Raw genomic sequence first — 24,707 nt, 5'->3', positions numbered from 1 at the left:
CAAACAGACAGACAGACAAACAAACAAACAAACAAACAAGCAAACAAACCCCGATGAAAACATAGGCAGATGGCAGAGGCCGATCATGTTTACCAACAAAGCCATGTGCTCACTGCATGTGCTGTAAATCAATCCATCACTCCATGCGTCCTCAATACACATTGTGTAGGTACAGTTACTTGTGTGGGATGTGTAGAGGTTTGGGTGTCAATTCTGCCCGCAGCATGCGTGTCGAATGGCAGGATGCGGTTTTCTTATTCATAATGCATGTGCATACTGAGAAAGCTGATGGGAGTAGTGGGAGATTTGCAAAAATATAGGAGGTAGTGCACTGATGAGTGACTGATAACAATTATATTACAATACAATGACTTCAGACTATCAAATCCCCACAGGAATGAAACAATGTACATAAGACATATCTTGATGTTTTTACTCATTACACGCATATAATATATTTCTCTTCTGTACTGTCTTTGGATGAATGTTCAAACAGGAATTCTTCTCGTCCTGTTCCTCTTTCTATGTGTTGAGTGCGTGCTCCATGTATCACGTGGATCACACACTCAACACAAGGGCAAAGCTACTTCTGTTCCATTTACTCATGAGCATGAGTATAATCAAGAGCCCAACTTTTTTTGTCAGCCTTAAATTATGGATTTAGTTTCCCGTGTGATCTTACATCTGCTACCTGCATGGAGACCTTTACGTTTGGTGCTCTGCTTTTTTTCTTACATTTTTTTTTTGCATTTCACTTCAGTTGCTGCACATTTATTTGTTTTGAGTTCAGTCTGAGGTTTTGAGGTCTACTTTTTATTGTTATGGTTTTATGGTCCTTTGCATATTTACATAATTTTATTTTCTTATCTATTTTATTTTACTTTCTTTCATTCTGGTCTAAATGTATTATCAACATATAACCTTGACTGAAAAGCAAAAAACTAAAAAAAAAAAAAAACCTAAAAGCTCTGCTTTTAGATGTGCTACAAACAAAGTTGACACCTTGACTAGAATATGTTGGTCACTCTTTATTTTACAGACAAAAAGCACAGGCTATTGAAAAGAGCCATTTGGTCCCACACAGGTGTTGGCCTTTACAGACATAAAGGGCCATATGTCCATTCAGTGCTGGTAGGTAACAGAACAGCCTGGAGGTAACAAAAGCAATCGATGCAGATGCATAAATCTGCAGATATTAAAGAGCAGGATGCTGTGAAGAGAGATTCAGTCAGGGCTGAAATAACAGATGCAAGCTCTTAAATGCAAATGACCCCAACTCTCAGTAATTCTTGCACATCAGACCACCCTCCCCTCTACCCGGATATGAGCTATTGTTAACATTGTCTTTCACTTGTCTTGTAACAATATCTTATAATTTGTTGGTATTTCTTGGTACCCGCATACACTGTAGATGTATAATTTAACACCTTGTTCATCTGGAAAGAGACAAAATAGCATGAGATTTTGAGAATAAGTCTGGTGCCCAATGCTACTTAGTGCCAATTGTTTCTGTGTCTCTCTGTGTAATGTTGATATAATAATGACACTGACAATGAACGTTATGTGATCACAACTTTTCAACAACAATTTCTTAAATGCCTTAATTGCAGGATGTTGAGAAGAAAGGATTGTGCAGTGAGAGGCTAGCCTAGAAATCTAGACGCACCCTAGCGGCAAAAATTTTTTTTTTCTAGGGTCGCACTGTTAAGGCCAAGCCTGCATTCGGCACCAAGTCAGCCTGTCCAATCAGAACGCTCTATCTGTGTACAGAGTCCTTGAGCCCGCCTTAGCTCACCTTTGGCTTCCGATATTGATGCCAGGGGGCTTGCCCATGCGTCCTCGTTCGACGTGTTGCAACAACCGTAGAGAACAACGAAAGATGGATGTGGCTAACGAAGCGCACTCGTTTGAATCGGCTTTGGAAGAGTTAGACTTAGACGTGAGCAGAAAGAAGCACTCAAGTCATTCGTTTTAAAGAAGGATGTATTTGCCATTTTGCCGACCGGCTACGATTGGTCACAAGTGCTAGCCTATTACGTGCAGAGTAGTTTGAAAGACACCGGTTCATCCCACCCACAGGCTTCAGCTCTGTGAGTGGTCCGACTCCAGACTATACATTTCTGTATAGTTTGGCTTGCCAGGCTAGTGAGAGGCTAGCCTGGGTGTTCCCATCCTGCCTTGCGCTGTGATTTCATTCACGCTGCTAAGGCAGTCTGGACACTAACACCCACATTTTCGCCAGATGTTGGTGACCAATCACAGAACATCCGAGAAGTTTCCTTTGCCTTCTTGCGTCTACATTCGACGCCAAAGGATTTACACTGATGTCAATGGCAGCCCTTTGCATTGCATATGAACACGCGGGGGCACATTCCGTTTCCGATATTGACGCCAGGGGGCTTGGCATGCGTCCTCGTTCGACGAGTTGGGTGTGAGACCGTGTTGGATGAGCTATGCGCATTTGATAGACATTCGTGGCGCCCAATGAACGGATCATCATAATCTAGGTGCTTGATTTCATACACCTGTGGAAAGGGACCTGATGAAATCCATGAACTGGTTCTACCCAGAGCCATAGAGAGAGAGTTGCGACACTCTTTGATGTTGCCGCCACACGATCAAAAGTTCCAAAAAACCTGCGTTGAATGGCTGAATCGCAGGAGGGTGGGATGTACTTCTGGATGCTGGAAGGTGTAATCAATTAACTCATTGACTACTGACCAAGAGATTGGCAGTATAGTTCCAAAAGTCCCATAACGAGGAAATAGCCTGGAAAAAGCGCTGCCATTTTTTCCTATGGAGGTCTATGGGAGTGTCGCCACTCTGTTTTATCTACCGCTCTGGTTCTACCTATACACTTAGCACAGGTGATCTCATCAATTAGCTGCTCTACCTAGCCGAAGAGTTGTGCTAATTAGAATCAGCTGGTTTAAATTAATGGTTGGCACAAATATGTGGTAGGACTTTTACTCACTGAAACTGGATTTTTCCACCTCCAGTAATTGATCTGTGGAGCACTGCCATAGCAGGTTGAGTCATTTTCTCATGTATATCTGACAAGAAGCAGCCCTGGCTGGACTGGTACACTTGTGGACAACAGAGTGATTTAATAAGACACAATGTTCCCGTCACTGCTTTATTGAAAACATGTGTTTAGGTCTGTCTTGTGCAATATAGCAGGCGAAATAAGTGAACCTGTCAAGAACTGAGGACTGAGGACCACTCGGAGAAAGCCTGGAGGCAATAGGTACAGGCTTGTTGAAAGTTTGTTACACAACTTTTGGACAAGACTGTGAAATACTGAGAGAATGTGGTCTGATCAGATGAGGATAACCAAACCATATCTCTCAATGCCACCTCGTGTTCCAACATGACTGTACACCAGTGCACAAAGAAGGGTCCATAAAGGCAAGGGTGACAGAGTTTGGTGTGGATAAACTTGACTTGCCTGCACAGAGTCCTGACCTCAACCCATAGAACATCTTTGAGGTAAATTAGAATGGATTCTGAGAGACAGTTGCCTCGTCCAACATCAGTGTGTGACCTCACAAATGCGCTTCTGAAAGAATGGTCAAAAGATCATAAACACACTCTTAAACCTTGTGGAAAGTCTTCTCAGAAGATCTGAAGGTGTTATAGCTGCAAAGAGTGGACCAACATCATAATAAACCCTATGGATTAAGGATGGGATGTGACTGAAGTTCATATGTGAGTCAAGAAAGGTGAGCGAATACTTTTGGCAATATAGTGTGTGTGTGTGTGTGTGTGTGTGTGTGTGTGTGTGTGTGTGTGTGTGTGTGTGTGTGTGTGTGTGTGTGCGTGTGTGTATAGTATTTATTGATTTATTTATTTAAAGCAGTTAGGACTTTCTAGTGAGCTACTGCCTGCCTGAATGCATGAATTGGCACCACCCTTTTGGATGTCAAGGAGTGTCTTTTAGAAAATTTGCATTGTGGTGATGGAGGTTTTCCTATCAGGTTACAGGCTGTTACTGAACAGAGCTACATGTATGCCACAGGCATGAGCAGCTGTCCTTCACATGAACTCACACAATCAATGACTAAAGATTACAATATCAATAGCCTACTTATTAATTGCAAAAGCATAGGCTAACTCAAAAAGAGGTAGGCTATTGCAACACCTACTTTAACCCTATGAGCCCTAAGCTGTTTTAAGGGCATTTTCACTACCTCTAGTTAGAAGCATTTATCCTGGTCATTGTAAGTGCCATTCACACATGCTACATATTGTTTTTTTCAGCACAGTCTAGGCTATCCAGATCTGCCACAATATCATGTATAAATACTTGCATTGATTTGATTTAGATTTTTAAATAATAAAAAGTTGAAAAGCGTACTATACAAATTCTTACATTTTGATGTGTATCTCACCACAGCAAGCTCACATCTCGACCAAACTTACATGGTTATGTAGGCCTGGCTGTCCTGAACACGGCAATATAAGAACCATGGTGGAGGTATACTTTGGGGCTGAGCAATTTACAGAAATATGTGGTGTGTGCCTTCCAGAAATAAATGGCAATTTTTATTTAGTGATGAAAAAATGACTTTTTGGCACTTTTTGCACTCCATATTGTGACACTAGCTGATTTTACATGACTTGTTTGCGGTAGCACACATGACGTGCACAGATGATGATTCTCTATAATATTTGTTTTACTGCATTGCAATGAACAAAGTAAAGGCAAAACGTGTTTATTTGTCAAACAAATTTGGATGCAATATGAGTCTTGAATTGGATACCATATAGGAGTGTGCTAGGATCTCAAAACCGTGTTATGAACGTGACTTGTCATAGAGAAACACATGATAACATTGGATTATGAACATAGGCTATTCCACACAAAAACACGAGGTAAGTGGAGCTAAATGAAGTTATTATTTTGCTGTCACTTCGTCTGTTTTATGGCCTAGAAGGTTGTATTTGGTATCTGTGGATAGCTCTAGCTCTCGTCTTTCATCTGACATGCGTGCCAAATCTTTTTGATCGCGATTTCACGAGGAAATCAAACGAGAGTAAAGGTAGCCAAAGATATATGACATTATTATTTGTTTGTAACTTCGTCTGATTTTATCAAACGAAATGATCGATGTATTTGGTATCAATGCAAAGCTCTGCTTCTCCTCTTTCGTTTGATATGCGTGTCATGTCTGTGCGATGCGTGGTCCGCGAGTAATTTAAGCGAGAGTTCTGGATGCGCCAGTGAACGCAGAGCAATATAGACTGTAAATATGATATACTTTGATTTAACTTCCTCATTTTATTTTATTTTCATACTTGATCGTACAGACAAGTGTCTAGTATCGTTGGAAAGCCCCGGTTCTGCTCTTTCCTGCAATATAAGTTTCATCTCGCTGTGACTAATAATAGCGGAGCAATGTAACAAAGAAAATGTGTGCGTTTTTTGACGCACTTTGCGTCCGTCGGGCTCATAGGGTTAAGAAGCATAGTGTGAAGTATTTTACAATGGTGTTAAAATGTAGCCTATAGTCAACAGACTGATATTTGCCTATATTTGCCTGTATATTATTTGCCTTTATACCGATGTTCGTTCTTGTGTCTGAAGAGTCATGTTGAGTCATGACTAAACGCATATCAATCGATTTCCGGTGTTCTGGAACCCGGCAGAGATTGCGTATGGCAGAGAGTTGACCAATCGCACAAATTTGAATGCGGCTCTAAAACGTCTTTTCCGTGCCACCAGGCAAACGTCCAGTACGGGGGCCGTTTTGCGTAGTCATGTATGAACATTAGCCTAATGTGTTCATGACTACGTGTATGTGGATTTGGAATGTTTATAAATATGAACGTTTTATGAATCGCACTTCAGTGGAGCTGTCTACAATGGCAGTGCTGAAACTGGCTAAAAATACGTCGCCTGTTCAAATGACATTTTTGACATCGTATTTTCTAGAAATGATTCGCTTTTTACGTAGGCCTATGCCAGTTTTCTAGCCTAAATGTGTATCCTATACTATAGCTGAGACCTAAAGGAACGGTTAGGATAGACCCTATAAAGTCTGAATCTCCTTAGATAGTCATAGGTCCACATGAATTGACACAAACCAGTTAATGCGTTAAATATTAACCTCTATCATGGAATATTTCATCCCTTGCCTGATATTAGAAGTGAACTAGGCCTACATAGCCTATTCACAGCAAATGCGTCTGACGCTGGTCATTTCATTTTTAACATTCCAATCAGACATATGGACACATATTTTAATAATGTTTCTTTCCTGCACAGAAGGCCTAAAGCCTTCATTAATTTGTTCACTGAGGATGGAGGTCAATTAATCATTTTCAGGTCGCAAAAGGTTGTGTAATGATTATGGGCGGGGATAACAGAGGGAGCGAAGGAGAGAGACAGAAGAGCTTATATTCCACGGGCTCACATAGGCCTACTATTAAGGGGAGGGGTTTCAGGGAGGGGCCAAATGGTAATGTCTTATATTGAGATGCGGAGTCCAAACCGGTACCTGCAATAGCTGAGAGTCATCCTAGACATTTGTGTTTGTGTGAGGCACCTGTCCAAAAATCCCAGCACAAGAGACATCTGTCCTGAAAGGTACGTGCATGAGTTTTCTTACACAAATTCACTATGGTGATAGTATACATAGAATGTATTCTTATGTTTTTGGATATGCAGGAAATTCAGCAATGCCCTGCGGTGGCAAACAATAGAGTAGCCTAAAACGATATGTGCTTGTGTCCCGCTAACATCTTAATGTGAAACGTTAATATTCCCGTATAACGTTGTGCTACTGTAAGTGACGGAATTTTTTTTAATTGTCATTACGTGGGTGAGACTAGATAAGCATTTATTTGATATTCTCAGCCCCCACCCCCACCCATCTTATACGGCCATTTTGTCAAGATTTGGTGCTTCTACATAAATGAATGGACATACAAGCGACTTAAATCATATTTTACATGGTCAATAGCCTATCCGAGGGATCCTGAAGTTGTTCAGAAACACGCATCTGTGTCTTAAATTAAACGTGGTTTGTAGCCTATCTTGGCATTATAGTATTCCATCAAATTGAAATAAGTCTCCTCACCACGATTTATCATTTTGCAAACGATGCTCTGTCATAAAGAAAGTCTATGTTGCTCCACACCTAGGGTTCGTACCTAATTGACGTGACGCTACTACTACGAGTCAGACTTGTGGATGAATGTTGTGTTAAATGCTTTTTAAGAAACTGTAGGTCTGAGAATGGCGAGAACGTTATTTTAGCACAAGGATAATGCGCAGTGGGGGAGGGGGGTGAGAGGGGCGACCGGTCCGGATCTGTTCCGGAGTCAGTTGCTGTCATCTCCAGGTTCCCATAGGCTACAGACCACTACGACGTTGACAACACATTTATTTTGTGCAGTTGTTTTCTATTTATTCATATAGACACAGTTTCAGAAAGATGTAATACAACAGTGGTCAAATTGAAAAGCAATAAAGGCAAGTGCCTGGAAAAACGAAGGCAGCGCTCATTGTTTAAGTTGCTATGGCCAGCTGCACATCCGAAGACATGTGATAGGCTACTGTCTGCGCACGCTCCTGGCGCTTTTGCGGTATGGTACAGCGTGTGCGCTCAAGCTGACGTACATTGCTTAAAAAGTAGGGTATCCTTCAGAAGAAGGACATTCCGCATGGTGACGCAAAAGATGGAGAGCATTGCCCTCTATACGACTTTGACACAAGCTAAATTGCATTTATTTTGCATCGCTTCAGTAAGGCTTTGGATTTTAGGCTGTGGGTGATCGATAGGGATGGGGCTGATAGTGGCTGGTTCTTGGTTAATAGACGAAAGCCCCTCTCAAAGATCATAGGATATAGTCACGCGCTCCATCTGAAAATGCTTTGTCACGTGACTTGAAATGGGACCGTAAACCATAAAAAAACAATCTACCTAAGCTTTAGAAAACAAGGGGCCCGTGATTCAGAGAGGTCACGAAAAACCCGTTGTGCTATCGAAACAGACTCGTCTACTGTGGGTTCCCTGATTGGATTGGTCGCAGCCATGGAGTCGTGTGACAACCAGATACAAAAATAATGTTTGAAGTTGTTGGACCGTAACACTCACGTGTACTGTGTGCATTCAAACCATACACCACACACATCTACAAACTACTGAATTATGTGTGCGTGCGCATGCGTACATACTGACGCACGTTCCAGCGAATAGATACATGTCTGTAGCCCCTGTATAGTGTCGTGACGATGTGACCCATGCATTCTGATTAGGGAAAAGCACGACATTCGGAGCTGACAGTGAAGTTGACCGTTGGTATTCCCTAATGAGCAATGTGCCCCTTTCATTTCTTCTCATAAGCTCATATTTTAACACGCAAATCCATGCTCCCTAACCCCCTTCAAACCTTAACCTATATGAGTAGTATTGTGTGGATCTTATCTGTCAGTGAATGAAATATCACATACAGTAATTAATGGTTGTGTAATTGCTGCATTTATATTTTGTTATTTGAGTAATGTAAAGTCATAGGGTGAGACACTGTGGACTCATCTCATGTCAAAACAGAATCACCTTGCAATGGTCCTTATCATCAATCATGCATGCTGAGGGAATCTACACACATTAAAAAATATATAATTAATAAGGACAATGGATTTACTAAACAACCCGCATCACCAGCACCTCCTATCATATACAGCGAAAGCATGCATTGGTCAAAACTTTGGGACCTTTATTATGCGATTAGCAATACACCGTTCAGCACAGTGTGGCTACAGACATTGTGAGCTTTACTAAACGTGACAGAGATATCACAACAAACAAATGCAAAAGGTGACCCAGGCTAGTGAATGGGACATAAATAACAGGGTGCAGACATAAAGGATCATGAAGGTGAATATAGCCTGGTGTTGATTTCAATAACCTGAGCATTGACCACTGCAGAGGACAAGGTTATGGGCCAATGGGAAAACTGCAAGTAAGCAAAGGAGAAGAACATCAGAGAATAGGCTAGATAAACCAAGTGTGCTTGGGCTTGGGAGTATAATATTCCTTCATTTTAATATCCATTTGAATTAACAATTTTTCAACAAGGATAAGCTTTCGTATGTCATCACTGTATGTAAATACAGTGTAAATACCTTATATTTGGGGAAGCATTATATTTATTTTCAGCCTTCCTCTAAAATTGTATTCAGCCTTCCTCTGAGAGATGCATTCAAGCGGAGCATCAGTAAGGGCCTGTAGGCAATCACTTGTCTAGCCAATCACAATGTCCTTGACTGCCATACTCATCATGTTTATCGTGCTTTCTGGCAAATTAGCTGTGCCTTTCAAGGTAAAGAAATAAGAAACACGTTTATCTGTAAAGCTATCACTGGCAAAGTACCCCTGCTATCTTTCTAGCCTGCTGATCTGGAATCACAATAAGTGCAATGTGCATGCCAATAGCACCCTATACTCGTGTACTGCACACAGCTACAGAATTAGGAAAGATGGCACTCAGCTACTCTGCCCCCTGGTGCTGGGACCTCCTACAAAAAAAAGAATCCAAGCTCTCCATTTGTATTCCACTTGAACATTTTAAACATCAAGAAGATAATGTAGCTCTTTTATTATTTATCCTATTGTTTGTTGTGTCTGGACTTGTCATTCCTGTATTCCATTTTGTTTGTCCTGTTTTGTCATTACTACATACTGTTTCTGCAGTTGTTGTACATGTGCTCTCCTTGAAAAAATAGATTACAATTTCAGTGGGACTCTCTTGGTAAAATAAAGGATACATACATAAATCAAATAAAAATACTATCAAGACATATTTCCTATTTTCAGACAGTTTCAATAAATCGGATTAAAAAACAGTTACTGGAGGCTTTACTGTCATCCCTCCTGAATTCAGTTTAATTTACCTGATAAGCTTGCATTAGCCTGGTATAACCAGAACAGAATTCACTTTGGGTCTGGCCTTGCTCCATCTTGACTGTTTCCATCCAGTGCATCCTAATGGACCTATGCATTAATGCATTAGTTTAATTAAACCATTGGACTAGCATTTAACCAACTGGCATTGACCATTACTGTATCTCCCACGTCAGCACAAATGGTGCAAGCTGATCTGTCAGGCTTTTGCCCCAAACCTCATCAACAGCCAGGCAACAAGGTCCTTGACCTGGGGGGAGGGGCACCACATTTGGGGTTAATTGCCCATGCAGGTTCGATTCTGACTCCCGGCCATTTCCCAATCCACTCCCACCCCATATTTCTGTCACACTCGCCTCTTGCCATTCTTAACGGCCATGCACATAAATGAAAAAGCTTAAGAAACATTATTGAAAAAGGCAGTGTCTTTGGTTTTGGAATAATTAAGCAAATTTGTATTGCATTGTTACTATTGTTTGTCTCAATTTGTCTGTATTTAACACTGTTGCCATTGTTGTAACAAAATTTCAACTGACCCCGACTTCTTTCATTTAATTTTGCAAACATCAGCCCCAGAATAACCCTAGCAAAAATTAAGCATGAGTCACCCCATCTGTTGACATCGCTACAGTTTACAATTTGCATTGGGTCATGTTTATAGGCATTCAGCATCCTGGCAATCTGTGAAATGTTCAAAAACAACAATAAAAATGTCATATTAGCAGTCTTTTCATGCATGCACTTTATCCTGTTAATGGTGTTTTCATTAGGATTAAGAAAGCAGAGTGGTTTTAAGGTTGTGTATGTGATAAACAAAATGCATCAAAGCAATGATAGTAGCTAGTAGGTTTGTCCCCTTTGCTCTTATGCACATCGCATTTCTAAAACAGTTTTGGACTTCTAAACAGTCCTGCGTATATCCACGCCATCCATTACACACATCTGTCATAAAGTCTCCTGAATTATATAAAACGGATCAAAGACTCCATAATCCCTACTTTGACAGAGAGGGATATCCTGTGTTTGGAATTCAGTTCGCTTGCACCCCCCGCACATGGTGTTGATGTATTCTTCTTCTCTGTTTACAAGCATGACTATTGGCCTGCATGAATGTTTGCATTGAAGCACATTACAGCAATGACAACTCTTTAGGGGCCAAATGAGTCCCATTCCATAGTGTTTTGGACACCTTTGTGCGTGTACTGTATGCCATCTGAGCAGCAACATATAGGCTTCATTTAAACATTTATGCACATGTTATAGCAAACATGAATTTTCTTGTTTAGCTGGCTCAGGTTTTTTTTTTAAAAAAACAGAATAAAGGTTCTGAGCCTTAATGGATTATGATCACAAAGCTATATTTCAAATGGATGATAATGCAGTATAATTCAGAAGCGACTATGTATCACACTGTCGACAGTGAATTAATTTAATGTAGATTTTAATATTCCTCTCAATCTAAGCTCATAATGTTCAGATGGGTCTTCTTTGTGCTCTTGCAGGCTGCTGCAGGGAAGCGTGTTGTCATGTTGTATTAAGCATGTTGACCTTTCATGTTATGACGTGATGACACCTACCTTTTCCACATAGAGGATAATACTGGTTACATTTTCTAATAAAACATACAGACATAGCCTTCTATGTAAATGCTGTCTGTCTATTAGGATTCAGTAGAGATACAATCACTTTTCAGTGTATTTCCTCTGAAGTTCTTGATAAAATATGCCATGTCGATAGATTCCTTTGAATGTGTATTTCAATTAAACAGATTCATGTTTCTAAACAAAATACTTTTTATGCTTTTCAACATGGACTAATGCGGTGAAACAACATTTGGGAATTTTGAACCCTTCTTTCTATGGAAGCCATTTTAAATGACAGTAATCACTCATTGTCAGATATCTATTTTCTTTCTCATCAAGATAATCCAGGTAAAGATAGCAACTCAGTGTAGTTTAGCACAACCACAAAAACCATGGACCTACTGTATTAATTTCCATGTATTTCAAAGCTTTCACGCTAATTTAAACATGCAAGTTCACATCGTCGCTACAGCTCTGATGGGAATAATAACTGCAAGATGAAATTTTATATAGCATTTATTTCACTCTGTCTTCCAAGGTACAGTATATATGTATGTGCAGTATGTGTGTTTGTGTGTGTGTACACACACACACACACACACACACACACACACAGTATACAGTATATATATAAACATGTATGTTCTGAATAAGTTCTAATTACAGCTTGACACCTGCTATTCTAAAAAGTCACACGAACACTGCAAGCACTCCAGTTAGCACTGTCATAACAGTAATTTCAAAGTACTTGGGGGAAATGACTCACTGAATGACTTCACACGTGAGCTGTTTCTCTATGACGTGATGGTATTGTAAATCTGCTTTTTAAATTTTCCTTACCTCATATGTCTCTGCTTAAGCACATCTTCCGGGATGTAATTCAGCTTACCCTGACAGTAGAAACAAACTTACATAAGTTACAGTTAATGACCTCAATTTTTGATTTAGTCCTTCTGTCTTTTCAGTCAAGAAGCTTTATTCTTTGTTTAGCACCGTGAATGCACAGAGCCTTTATACCATGTCATTCCAGCTTAGTTTAAGTCTACATGTCACAGATTTGACATCTTGCATTAATATTCAATTATGTAAAACATCTTTCTATATTCGGAATCCCTTTGAGCATGTTTCTGTTCAGTTCAACATGACATTTCAAACATCTTTTTAAATGTTCTGCTCTGAAACATAACTAAATGATTATACTTGATGCTTCAACATTGCTGTTCATCATGCAGTTGGGTGTTTTCTGTAAGAAACGTACAACTACGTGATTTTGAGGAATTTGAGGAATAAACCTGGCGTTCATGTTTAAAAGTAGTAAAAGGTTACCACAGGTCAGACAGAAGTCACAGAGAGCTGGAAAGACAACAGCATCAATTAGCATGGGAAACAGACAGCCATCGATCCCCCCCTCAGTGGAAAGATCATGATTCAGACCTGTTTGGAAGTCTATGCACTAATGGAATCACATCAGAGTAATGAAGAGACCGTCTACATCAGCATCAGTTTCGGTGTCCTAGTTTGAATGAAAACTCAGCTATGGGCTTAAATCTATTTTTGGAGTCGATATAGATCAAAAGTGGAAGTGGGTGCTATTTTGAGAGGGTGATAGATAGTCACGCTGATAGTCAAAAGTGGTGCATTCGGCTTTATTTTATTCCCGGGCCTGCACATGTGTTGTTCTTAGTAAGTTTCCTCATTTCGTAAAAGCTACCCCCTTGCAGATGAGCTGAAAAAGCTTCACAATTTTATTACCCTTCTTACAATACGAAAAACAGGAACAAAACAAAACCTGAACACCTCACTTGCTTTAAAGGAAGTTAATCCACATGAAATGAAAAAAAAAAACAATGTGAATAACAGTATTTGTCAGCTGGTTATATGGTTATGTGCACATGAATGTTATTTGTATTTCCATTGTTATTACGTAAGATATTTCACAAAGCAAAAAAAAAAATGGAGTGTTGTCATACTGAAATGTCTGAGGGGACCCAGTGATGGAAAAGTACCCGGGGACCAGCTATATTTCATGCTCAGAGAGCAGACAGTGTTTTCTCTGTTAAGGCTGGTGGTGTTTCACATAGGACAGATTACGGCATGCGTGCCTGCTCCCATCAGTGATTCACCACCTTTCCAGATCCAGCCCAATACCCCTCGCCCCAACTCACTCATTCTTTTCCCACCAAGGAAAAAATGTGTTTGTTTTCCGAAGGGAAGCCTGTGCGGAGCGGAGCCGAGATGAGGTCGAGTGAGGGGGGTAATTTTCTATAGGGATTAAGGGGTGGCAACAGAAAATTACCCCCCTCAAGCCCACCTCAGCCTGCTCCAACGTTCTGTAGGGATTAGGGGCTGGCACCAGAGCTGGGGGTGGGGGGCGTGGGGGTGCGTTTGGGTGGGTGGGTGGGGTTGGGGGGGGAACACTCCTGCAAGTCACGTCAGGCTGTGCCACATTGTGCCAATCTGCTAGAAGCTTGTAAATAAGCAACTACCATTTCCCATCGCTGGTATTACTAATATCCTGAGTGTCTTGATGACACAGTTGTCTACGCTTCATCTTTGTGTAGATTGAAGGTTATTCTCTTGCTGTAAGATGCTTTTGATAAAAAAAAAAAGTGTTTGCGAAATGAATAAATTCAAATGTACGTGTCCTTATTTCTTTTTCTCTGTAAAGATGAAGATCGAGAACAGCCTTCCACGCACCCAGCTCCCTGAGGCACCACCTCAGACGGAACTCCAGTTCACCGTGGCGACAGAGGATGATTTTGACGATATCATGGCCATGAGTCAGGATATCTATGGTGGGTTGGACTACCTGCCCACCCGCTACCAATCCTGGCTGGCTGACACTAACCGCACTGTCATTCTGGCACGCAAGCAGGGCAAAGTGGTAAGACATCTATCCTCATGGTGAATGCCGTAAATCCTCAAAACAATTTTGAAATCCTTGGGAAATATTTCAAATTACTCTAAACTCTGAATTTGTGAATTTGTAATGGCTGTATCACTTAAAGATATAACGGGCAACATAACATTAGGGTAGCATAAAATAATGGACATACATTCTACTTCGCTTCATCATGAATGCATTACTTTGAATGTGCATAACTTTTTGCTACCTGAATGCTATGTTGCCCGTTATTCCCTTACCTAGAAGGCTATGCTGTGGAAAATCCCTTTCAATAGCAAAGGTGCAGGCAGGCAGGGCTTTCAATTTAGTTCCTTATTCACAAACGGTGGGAAAATCCGTTAATCTGAGAGAAGACCACAGAAAACACCTCGATACAAGCTAGCATTATTGAGAGACTTCCCCAAAACACCCATGACCAAAATGCCTGTTCCATCGGGCTCTGCAGCTATACTTAGGCACATTTTCTGCTGGCTCTACATATGCTGTCTTTAGCCATACTAATGCCCTGTAGGTTTAGAAACGTCTAAGTATGGCCTCCTCAGCAATCCCGTTGATGCAGGCTTTAGGGAAATCAAATCCAAAAGGTCTTGCAATGTATGTCAAAGTGTGCCATGCAGCGTGCCAACCTCCAGACCAGAACATCTTGTGACAACAGACTTCTTCATGTAGCACACGTTCTTGTCACAGGTAGGGGGCGCTAGTGTCACCACCTCTTTCATCATCCACCACTAGGGAGAACATTGCACCCTTCAGTGGTGCCAAGAGTCAGAGGTTCTGCTTTCAAATGAGTTTTTACTTAAATAGGCGTTTAAAATAAGTTTTTGTCCAAAGGGAAGAAGAAAAGGTCCAAAAAGAAGCCCGTTTGTGTGGCTGCCAAGGGCCTTCTTCGGCCTCTCAGGGTTTCACCCTAGCCAGTCTGCCACCAGCCTTGGCGAGGTTCCTCCAGGTTCCCCTGCTGGCCAGAGAGGGAAGCAGCAGTCTAAGCCCCAGTCCACACCCTCTTACTGTGTGTTCACACCGCCGGCGACTTGAGCTTCCAAAGATTCCAGAAGTCATTCATTTTCAATGGAAGCCGGCTTCTCTCAGCTGCCAGCAGCGACCAATCCGTCGGCGTCGCGTTTTGGGCGTCTTGAGCGACTAGAGAAAGTTGAAAATGGTTTAACTTTATGGTAATGAGCTATGACGCGGTTCAGCGACCAAACGACCAGCAACGAACATAGAATGCTACTACGTCAGAGCGGCCAAAGAATCCAAGCTGATCCCAGCTTCCCACAGCGTCCTTTACAGGGCGTCCTGAGCGATTTTGGAAGCTCAAGTCGCCGGCGGTGTGAACACACAGTTACTCTGCCTAGTTGCTGCTGCACCAAACAGGGTGTGACAGAGGTCGTGGAGAAGGTTAAAATGTGGTAGCTTTCGATAGTTCGGCGTATCCAGCCCTCTTACTGTAAGCCCAAATCAACAACCCTAGCCTATTTAACATTATGCATCACGACGGGATAAAACGACAATGCACAGTTTAAAGCATGCTGCATGTTATACCCAGGATACAAAATGGCCCTCCTTCACGGTAGCATATACGCTGCTGGTAGACTGAATGTTAAATTAAACAACTAAAGCAACAACAGCAACAAAAACAAAATCACCAACCAAGCAACCTTTGTGCACACAGAGCAGCAGCACCAACAGAATAGCCTACGTGAGCATTTCATCGGGCTTATCAAGCAAACATTTTCCTTCATCTGTGTTTCATTGAATTAGGCCCCCAACACCTCTGGAAGGTTCAACAGTAGTAACTGCCGTTTCAGACACACACATCTCCACATGCAGCCATGATGGGTTCTCTAACAACAAATTCTTTATGTATACTTTGATCAGCAACATAACCAGACAAATCCTGGGCGTCAAACAACAAATACTGACAATACCAACAAATTCTTCAATCAATCCTCTCTGTTGTTGTGGTCATTAAAGGTGTCTTTTTGCAAGCTTTTTACCTTAATATAACATCTTCAAAGTTATTTTGATGGTTAATGAACTTGTAGCAGAGAGAATTGCACACCTACAGTAGCATAGCTTGCAGTGCCCTGCAATTTGACTATCGCCACCCCGGGGTCATCTCGTGAGACATCTTGTGAGAACTCTTTGGAGATTGTCTTCGTCTGTTACTAGTCCTTTGGCTCCAAAACAAATGCACATGTACCAAAAAGCTCAAGCTGTGAGAAGTATTTTTAACAGCAAGGTAAAATATAAATACTCAACTGCTCTAGAGGAGCCCTGAAACCCAAAGCTGCATTGGATGCCTTTAATGATCCGATCAGTAACATAACCAAACAAAATGTAAGCCCCTTGATGTGGGCACCAACAATTGGCAACAAATACCAACAAATTCTTTAGTCAATCCTCTTAGCTGCTGTGGCTGTTTCTGAGCCGATCAGCAACATAACCGTCAGTAGCTTTATTTAACCGTCTCTGCGCTTCAGTCTGCATCCTTTTTTCAGTGCCGTTAGTTACTCAGCAGGGACTTCCCCTGTAATTCCTAGCTCTGTTGCACATTTTGCTTGTGTCGTGGCTGTTCTCTACAGCTTTGGGGAAACATGGCCACTGCCAGGCTCTCACTTGCTCAGTTGTCCAGATATGAGCAAGTGTGCTTCCGCAGCTGCTGCAAGCTGCACAGAGCGTGGTGCCCCAACCCTCTTCAGCTCCTGCTCCATCAACTTCTACATCAGCTATTTTGGACTCAACTGCTTCACTTTTTTTTTTCCCTCACCGGTCTTCAAGTGTTGAGTCATGGCTTCCATATATGGTTTTTCCTGTCTCAGTGCAGTTTTGTCTCTTGAGCTGGAACAAGACTTAACTGCCTGTTACTCCTTCTCAACCAGGTGTTAAAATCCCACAACTTTGAGGTTACTGAGCCTTTGTGAGTTAATTCTTTGCTTCACTCTTCACTGATAAAGTGGCAGCTATCAGTTTTCAGTTCTTGGACTGCCTAGATCTCCTGGATAAGGGTGCTACCAAGTCTTCAACATGTAGTCCTTCTCTGTCTCTCCTAGCTAAAGACACAACAAGAAACCCAACATGCAGTGGACTTCTCAGCCGAAAACACAATACCTCACAACATCAACATTGCTAGCCGCTAGCCTGCATTGAATTCAAGTTAGTAATGCTTGACCACAAAGGGATTGCTGAGTTTGCTTCAACTCACTTAAATGTTCTCATCAACGCTTGCCACTGCTTTCCGCCAAAGAACATCGTCTGGCACTGCCACCCCTTTTATGACATTTCAGACTATTCTCACTTGTTGTTCCCCATTGGTGGAACGACCTACCTAGTGCTACCAGAGAAGGGGCATCCCTCTCTTTCTTCAAGAAGGTATTGAAGACCCACCTTCTCCGAGAGCACCTCCTCTTTAAACACATCTAACAACCCAATACACCTGACATACACTTAACATGCACTATTATGAACTTACCACGCACTTCCTTTCTTTCCTCCCTCTTCTTCCTTCCTCTCCTTCTACCACTGTCTCCCTCGACTTTACGTTGACTAGTACTTAACCTCCTGCATTCTCATCCTCTGGTAGTAGTATTTATTTTAGTATTATTAATTGTTACCCAAGGTGCAGTGCAGTGTAGCTTGAATTGTATTCCTTCCTCATTTTGTAAGTCACCTTGGATAAAACTGTCCGCTAAATTATGAAATATAGGCTAAATGTAAAAGTTGGAGTGACCCACTTACCTCAATCCAAGTGGAACTACAACATAAAGGAAAGATGTTTACTGTGGTAAGAAAGACCATTTATGTTCTTCTTGTCCTGAGCCAATGGGAGAAGGCCAGCCCAGTTATGCCAATGGAAGGCTGTGATGGGGGCAACCTCTCCTGATCCCCTTTCGTCCTGTCACTCTGAGGCTGGGAGAGCAGCGATGCACTTTCCAGGCTTGGTAGATTCTGGTGCAGTGGATCATTTTATGGACCTTAACTTTGCCCATAGACTACAGTTGTCTCAAACAGCACTTGAGCCACCTCTTTCTGTCACAACTCTCAATGGCTACTCACCGGCCAAAGGTGATTCTAGCCACCTTTCCTCTGCACCAGCAGACAGGGATTCATCAAGAAGAATCTCTTAACTTAGTTCAGCTACCCTCTTCACTTTGACTTGAACAAGAGTGCCACTGTTTCGACCTGCATGAATGCGTACTGCCCCATCTGCATCTGAGAAGGTGATAAGTGGAATACAGTAATCCCATTACCTAAATTACCCTCACATTTTGAAACTGCCAAGCTCCTGTGTTTGAACATGTTATTTGAGTCTTTAGTCTTCTCCTGTCTTCCTCTCGATAGGGCTCCGCAGTTCTCCCATATGAGGCAAGCCTGCAGCCTCATGGGAGCCCCAATCAGTCCCGTGTACAAAGAGGCCAGGAGGTCTGGAGGCCTTGAACGTTTATTTTGGATTCTACTTTCATTGTTTGCGGCTTTTGCCTGGTATAAACTTATTTTCTATAACTGCACAATGCACCATCTCAGCGCTTGAGTCTGCATCCTTCACAGGAAATGCATCACAGGAAACTAGCTTGTCAATCCTGAGACCTGGGTTTGATCCCTGTCCCTGTAATAGGCATATATTATTTCATATAAAACAGTACACAGGAAAAGAGGGTAGATTCAATTCTTGTGCTATTGGTTTGGGGACTTCCCACAGCAGCTGACAACCAGGCCTAATGAATAATGCAACAACAGGAAACAGCAGCCATGCACAATTGGCTGGTGACAATTGCAACACATACCTCATGCTGTACCTGGGGTCTGTGGAGGCTCTCCTTCACAGGAAAACATACGCTGACAGTAGCTAGCTGCTGAAAACATTATATATTACATATTAAAAAGTATATATAACGAAAATTACAGACTTGGAGAATAGTAAAATGACTGCTACTGCACAGAAAATACACACTCTTCACCAAAAAGTATTAGAAGAAAATACAGCTCTAGAAAAAAATGAAGAGACGTTTTTCTAATGTCACCCTACGGTTGCTAAATGACATTCAAATGAGTTGACAGCCACATTCAAAATTAAGAGACCACGCCAAATTTGAATATGACTGTCAACACATTCGAGTACACACACAGCCTGCCACAAATAGTTGTGCACTTCTTTTGACATATCTCATTTTTCGTCAGATCGCTCTGGAGTCAGTGTTTGTTATTGATGATGGGGATACGATGCTAGTGGAAGGTCTCCGAGTGGCCCCTCAGGAGCGAGGGAAGGGTGTGGCAGGGGTGCTGCTTCGATTCTGCTCCCAGATGGTGAAGTCCAAGTACCCTGATATCAAAGTCAGCCGTCTGACCCGTGATGACCAACTGGGCCCAAAAGAATTTCAGAAGTACCGTTTAATCACCAAACAGGTATGGATCGATGATGGCTGAATAAATGCTCACACTCTGTCCGACAACTCGGTCTTATTGCAGTTTCATTGATCGTTTTTTTTTTTTTCCTTTTATTCCTCAGTGATGACTCTAATTACTTTTCAGAGGATGTGTTTGAATGAATTTTATATTTTAGGTTCACTACTAACGTTATTATATTGTTCAAACTGTCCCCTCCTCCACTCCAAAAGGGAATCCTTCTGGTTCGCTTTCGAGCTGAAGACCTCAAGTTGCGCTTGGCTGAAATGGGCCCCGGCGTGGGCATCGCAGCAGATGGCCTCACCCCTCCCCATGCCCCGGTTCGTCTGGACCCATCCGAGGTATGCCAGCTCTTCCTGAGCTCAAGCCTGATGCGTAACGTCCTTCCCAATGCGACCATTGTCCAGGATTGGCAGCCTTTCAAACCATTGCCAAGCAACATGGCCATCCTGCTGAAGAAAGACATCGATTGGATGGTGGATGATGCCAACAGTCCCTCTGTTGCCAGCCTCTGCACCTTCCCCTTCCGGGTGCCCGGACTGACGGCCGACGAATGGTACTACCTTAACATCGACATGTTTGGGAAGGATCTGTCACTGGTTGTGCAGCAATTCGTGAGCCACCTGAGGCGACACACAAGCACCCTGAAAGGCCAGGTCATGTGCCAGGTGTTCCTGGATCCCCCACTGTGGAAGCCAGTGTGTGATTTCTGTCGTGACACGCTTGGTGTTGAGCTGGTGAAAGAGTACACAGAGCAGTGCGTGGTTGAGTCTGATATTATATAAACATAGCAGTATCAGCACCGATAGACACCCCTTATCCCGTGAACCTTAAAGAAACCCCTGCTAACATTGATGACTCCCTTATACCTGAGGCCAAACTGAAGTGTAACCTTTTAAAAAACAACAGCCACAACAGCAATATATAACAAGAACGCGGCCATGAGAAACTTGAACATTGTTTGGGAACTTAATAGTGTTCTTGTCAATCTAGCTTGAAATGCAACAAAGCTCTTGGGAAAGCTAATGTAGGGTACTTAATTTACCTAACCCGTTGTGTACATACCTATAAATATATGTAGTGATATGGTATATGTTTAAATACATATACTGAGTTGCAAACAAATCTGCACAACTCTTACAGCACTTTATGAAAATCATCATGGAATTCTGTGCTCGGTTCTAAAAAAATTTGAGTTGGTTGGCAGAGAGCGACCACTCTAAGATCTATTGCATCGCAGCTGCTACCTTTAAAAGAGGGGAAACATAGTCAAGATATAGACGGCACTCAGACTTGATGAAGAACAGCTGAATCCATGTGCAAATTGTCCCTTTATGGAAAAAGCAAAGATTTAAGCCTAATCTTTATGGGGGGAAAAGTTTGACCAAATTCCTGAAATCTGTGTTGCTTCTAACAAATTCCCATTTGAATTAAGTCATCACCACAGGGGACTATACTGCGAGTGCTTATAATTGATTAACCAATGTATTAATGTCGAATATGCAAAAATGTAATTGGGAATTCTTTTACCTTAAAATGACATTTGCATATATAGACATGAATACTCAGCAGTATCACAATTATGTTATTTGTAATTATTTGAGTTTTAATGCAAGATATATAAATAAGAGATAATATATTTATTGTAGGTATGCACTCATGAAGCTGTATGATGTTTAGTATTAGTGTCCACTCAAAGATTGCTAGCAAGCATTTGAATGAATCCCAAGTGTGTTTAAATATCATTTAGACCTACAGATATTATGTTCTTCATGTTCTTACATAAAATCCATTATTATCATATAATTCTTTTAGAATTGCTGCAAATGAGAAATCCAAATAGCAAACAAACAAACAAAACACACTGATGATGTACATTTAGTGACCAGCAACTCGACATATAAATAGACCACTCAAGTATGCAAGCTTTCCCTTTGAACTGGTCAGTTTATTCCCATTTCAAAATTAGAGCCACACACCTTCTCGAGAATAGTACAGCATTTTCAGTTGCAATGACCAGAGCAACACCAGTGTCTCAACAACACACAAATGACTGGAAAACTGGCTGTTCTTTCTTTCTTTTTCTTTCTTACTCTGCGAAGAGTACATCACGAAGGCAGAAGGAACACTGAAGAATTGTCTTTTTTGTTTGACAAGAACTCAAACTCATCATAGCTCTACATGAGAGACTGAACTGTCCATTCATTCCCACCTACTTAAACTTGAACATGACCAAATCACGTGGGGAATCAAGGGGGATTTTGAATATGCCGGAAATGGAAAATGAGCTTAAACGGCAAAACAAGAAGGATGTAATGACAGAACAAACGATAACACACACACACACAATTTTAATCCCTGGTTTATGTCAAGCCTTGAAGATCCTTGAAAAAAAAGGAAACCCCAGATGAACATTAAATCTTCTTGAGAGGAGTGTCATCAAATTACAAAGTGCCCTCTAGCCCTGACACTCTACTGGATAGACTCACTCAGTCATATATTCCCCCCAAAAAAACGAAGACGCCACAGTCAGTGTGGCTGGATTTTCTTTCTTCCCCAAGAGCAAATGGATTGCACTAGACGAAGAGATGAAGCAACCCACCGAGAAGGCACCTCCTGGCCATCGTCCATCCCTTTATCCCAAGAGTATCCCGAAAGATACCCTCTCTTGTTCTCCTCTTCCTCTTTCCCGACAGACCCACGGCCCCATTCTGCCTTACCCTTCACCTTCTCCAACCTTTGCCATAGAACCTATGCTTCTGAATTCCTAACAAACACAAAAAAAAACACCTCCAAAGTCATGAATCTCCTAAATTGGTCCAAAAATTAAAATAGAAAATCATTACTCTCCTTAAAAAGCACTGTTCTTGGCATCCATTCAGGCCATTTTGCTTTTGTGGTAGCAAGTCATTTGAAATTCATCTGTGTAATGACTTGTTGGGGACCTATGCTACTGTCCGTATTGTCTGGTTTAAAACAGCACCGTTGATCTATTATTAAAGGTGGAAAGATGGGTGTTGCACTGCAGAATGGCCATAATGGATTGCCGTCCTCAAATTGTACTCAAATTGTGCAAATTGTGTGCAGTGGAAGGTCATGTTTGACTTCAAATTGTTTTTAAAAATTTGTGTTCTGTCAGAGATGGTTTATACGTTTCTGTCCAAATCTGTGAATGGATTCTTGTGCTTTTAAAGGTCCCCAATCCCTAGAGCCATACTCCCAAAGCCTACGGATCTACAGTAGAACTGGTTTGTTTCTGTTTTGTTTTCTTTGTCTTTTCAAGTGGTATGCCGTCTCTTACTGTTACTGTTAAAGTCTAACAACCCTGCGGTCCGAACCAAACACTGCTATGGAGATGTGGGAATGACTGAATATTGAATATTAGGTAACCCCCAGCACCTTTCAGATGTTTTATTGTTTGTAGGTGTGGAAAAGAGGCAAACCATTACAGTTGTATTGCATTGCATTGCATGAAATTCCAGTTGGACAATGTCTTCTCTGCCAATTTTCCCATCATGGAATATCTGGTCAGCCGCAGTTGGAACTAGTTTTCTGGTCAGCCACCAGATACATGCATGGAAAAGTTTTTTTTGAAATCTCAATCAGTGTTTGGTCAGAGTCATCTAAATAGTTGAGTTATGTCTGTAAGCCATGTTATAATAATATTAATACGATTAGGGGCTATGATGTGTTGTAAGCATACTACAGCTAACGTTAACAGCTTTAGCCTGGTATATTTGCAATATACCATGTCCCTGGTAATGTAGCTACGACAAAGAGAGTAACGAATATTTGCTTGATGAAGAGGGAAGTTTTGCGGTTAGATTGTTGAAATGAGTGTGTGTGCATGTCCTGAAGGCACTGATGATGCCCTTGTAACAAAATTTAGTGGTGTAAACCATGTTTTGGTTGAATCCTTTAGAATTGTTTTAAAACATCTTGTCTAGGTAGTTTTGTCATGTGTTAGCTAGCTACATTTCCCTGCTTATATACATTCACTTTTTTTTCCTTTTGTATATTGTATGATGCTCACATTGTTCGCATGCCTCCTGCTGTCATCAGCTGACTTGCTAAACAAATAGCAATAGCTCTGAATAGCCTCTCTCATTCCGTGGGTGTTCTCCCACTTATTGGTGACCAGATCAGCTGCAGACATGCGCTGCAAGCCACAGCTAAATCTGACTGATTGAGAGGATGTGTCGAGAGGATATTAATAGTCTTGCTGTGTCGCTCCACAGGCAGGAGGCATCTGTCATTTATGTCACTGCTTTCTTTAGAGAGCTCCTAGAGAGAGAGAGAGAGAGAGAGAGAGAAGGGCCATGGAGGAGGAGGAGAAGGAGGGGGGGGGGGTTTTGAGCTGCTGGTAACTGGAGAGAACTGCCCCCTGATCATGTTTCCACTTTGCTAATGAGAGCACAGTTTGGAGTTACTGTAAATGATTGAGGTCATGCTAAATTAATTGGGCAGTTCAGGCTCTTTTATTGGGAGAGGTGTCTTTAGCACCACCGAGACACTGCAGTAGGCTTCCAGAGAGAGAGTCAGCAAGGACATATTGCGCACACGTGCACACATACTGTATACACACACAGACGCACACACACACACACACACACACACACACACATTACACACACGCACACACACACACACACACACACACACACACACACACACACACACAGATACACACTGGTGTTCACCTCATATGCCAAGGGTTAGTTTCAGTTTCAGATGTTGCAGCTTACAGTAACTATACAGGATCTATTTTATTCAGGACCTATTATCTCCCCCGGACTCAGGTTTCCCAGTCAGTCACCTGTTTGACTGAAACTGTCTCCTCTGGCATGACGATCTAATGCACACTTTACCATACAGAGGATATGGAAACTATAGGCATGTATAGGGGAG

The 24,707-nt window shown here is 41.7% G+C and overlaps 1 protein-coding gene across 1 annotated transcript; it reads left to right on the top strand.

The window, feature by feature from the left end:
* Window positions 1-6,547: 6,547 nt before the first annotated feature.
* nat16 (N-acetyltransferase 16) lies at window positions 6,548-20,868 on the top strand. The gene is made up of 4 exons (XM_062516832.1): window positions 6,548-6,589; window positions 14,163-14,378; window positions 19,575-19,799; window positions 20,012-20,868. Exons 2-4 carry the CDS (start codon window positions 14,163-14,165, stop codon window positions 20,582-20,584), a joined length of 1,014 nt encoding a protein of 337 aa, XP_062372816.1. The 5' UTR covers window positions 6,548-6,589; the 3' UTR covers window positions 20,585-20,868.
* The last annotated feature ends 3,839 nt before the right edge of the window (window positions 20,869-24,707 follow it).

This window comes from Sardina pilchardus, chromosome 16 (assembly GCF_963854185.1).
Source record: "Sardina pilchardus chromosome 16, fSarPil1.1, whole genome shotgun sequence".
Taxonomy (NCBI): Eukaryota; Metazoa; Chordata; class Actinopteri; order Clupeiformes; family Clupeidae; genus Sardina; species Sardina pilchardus.
Note: the sequence above shows the minus strand (reverse complement) of the source record. Positions and strands in the feature narration are given on the sequence as shown.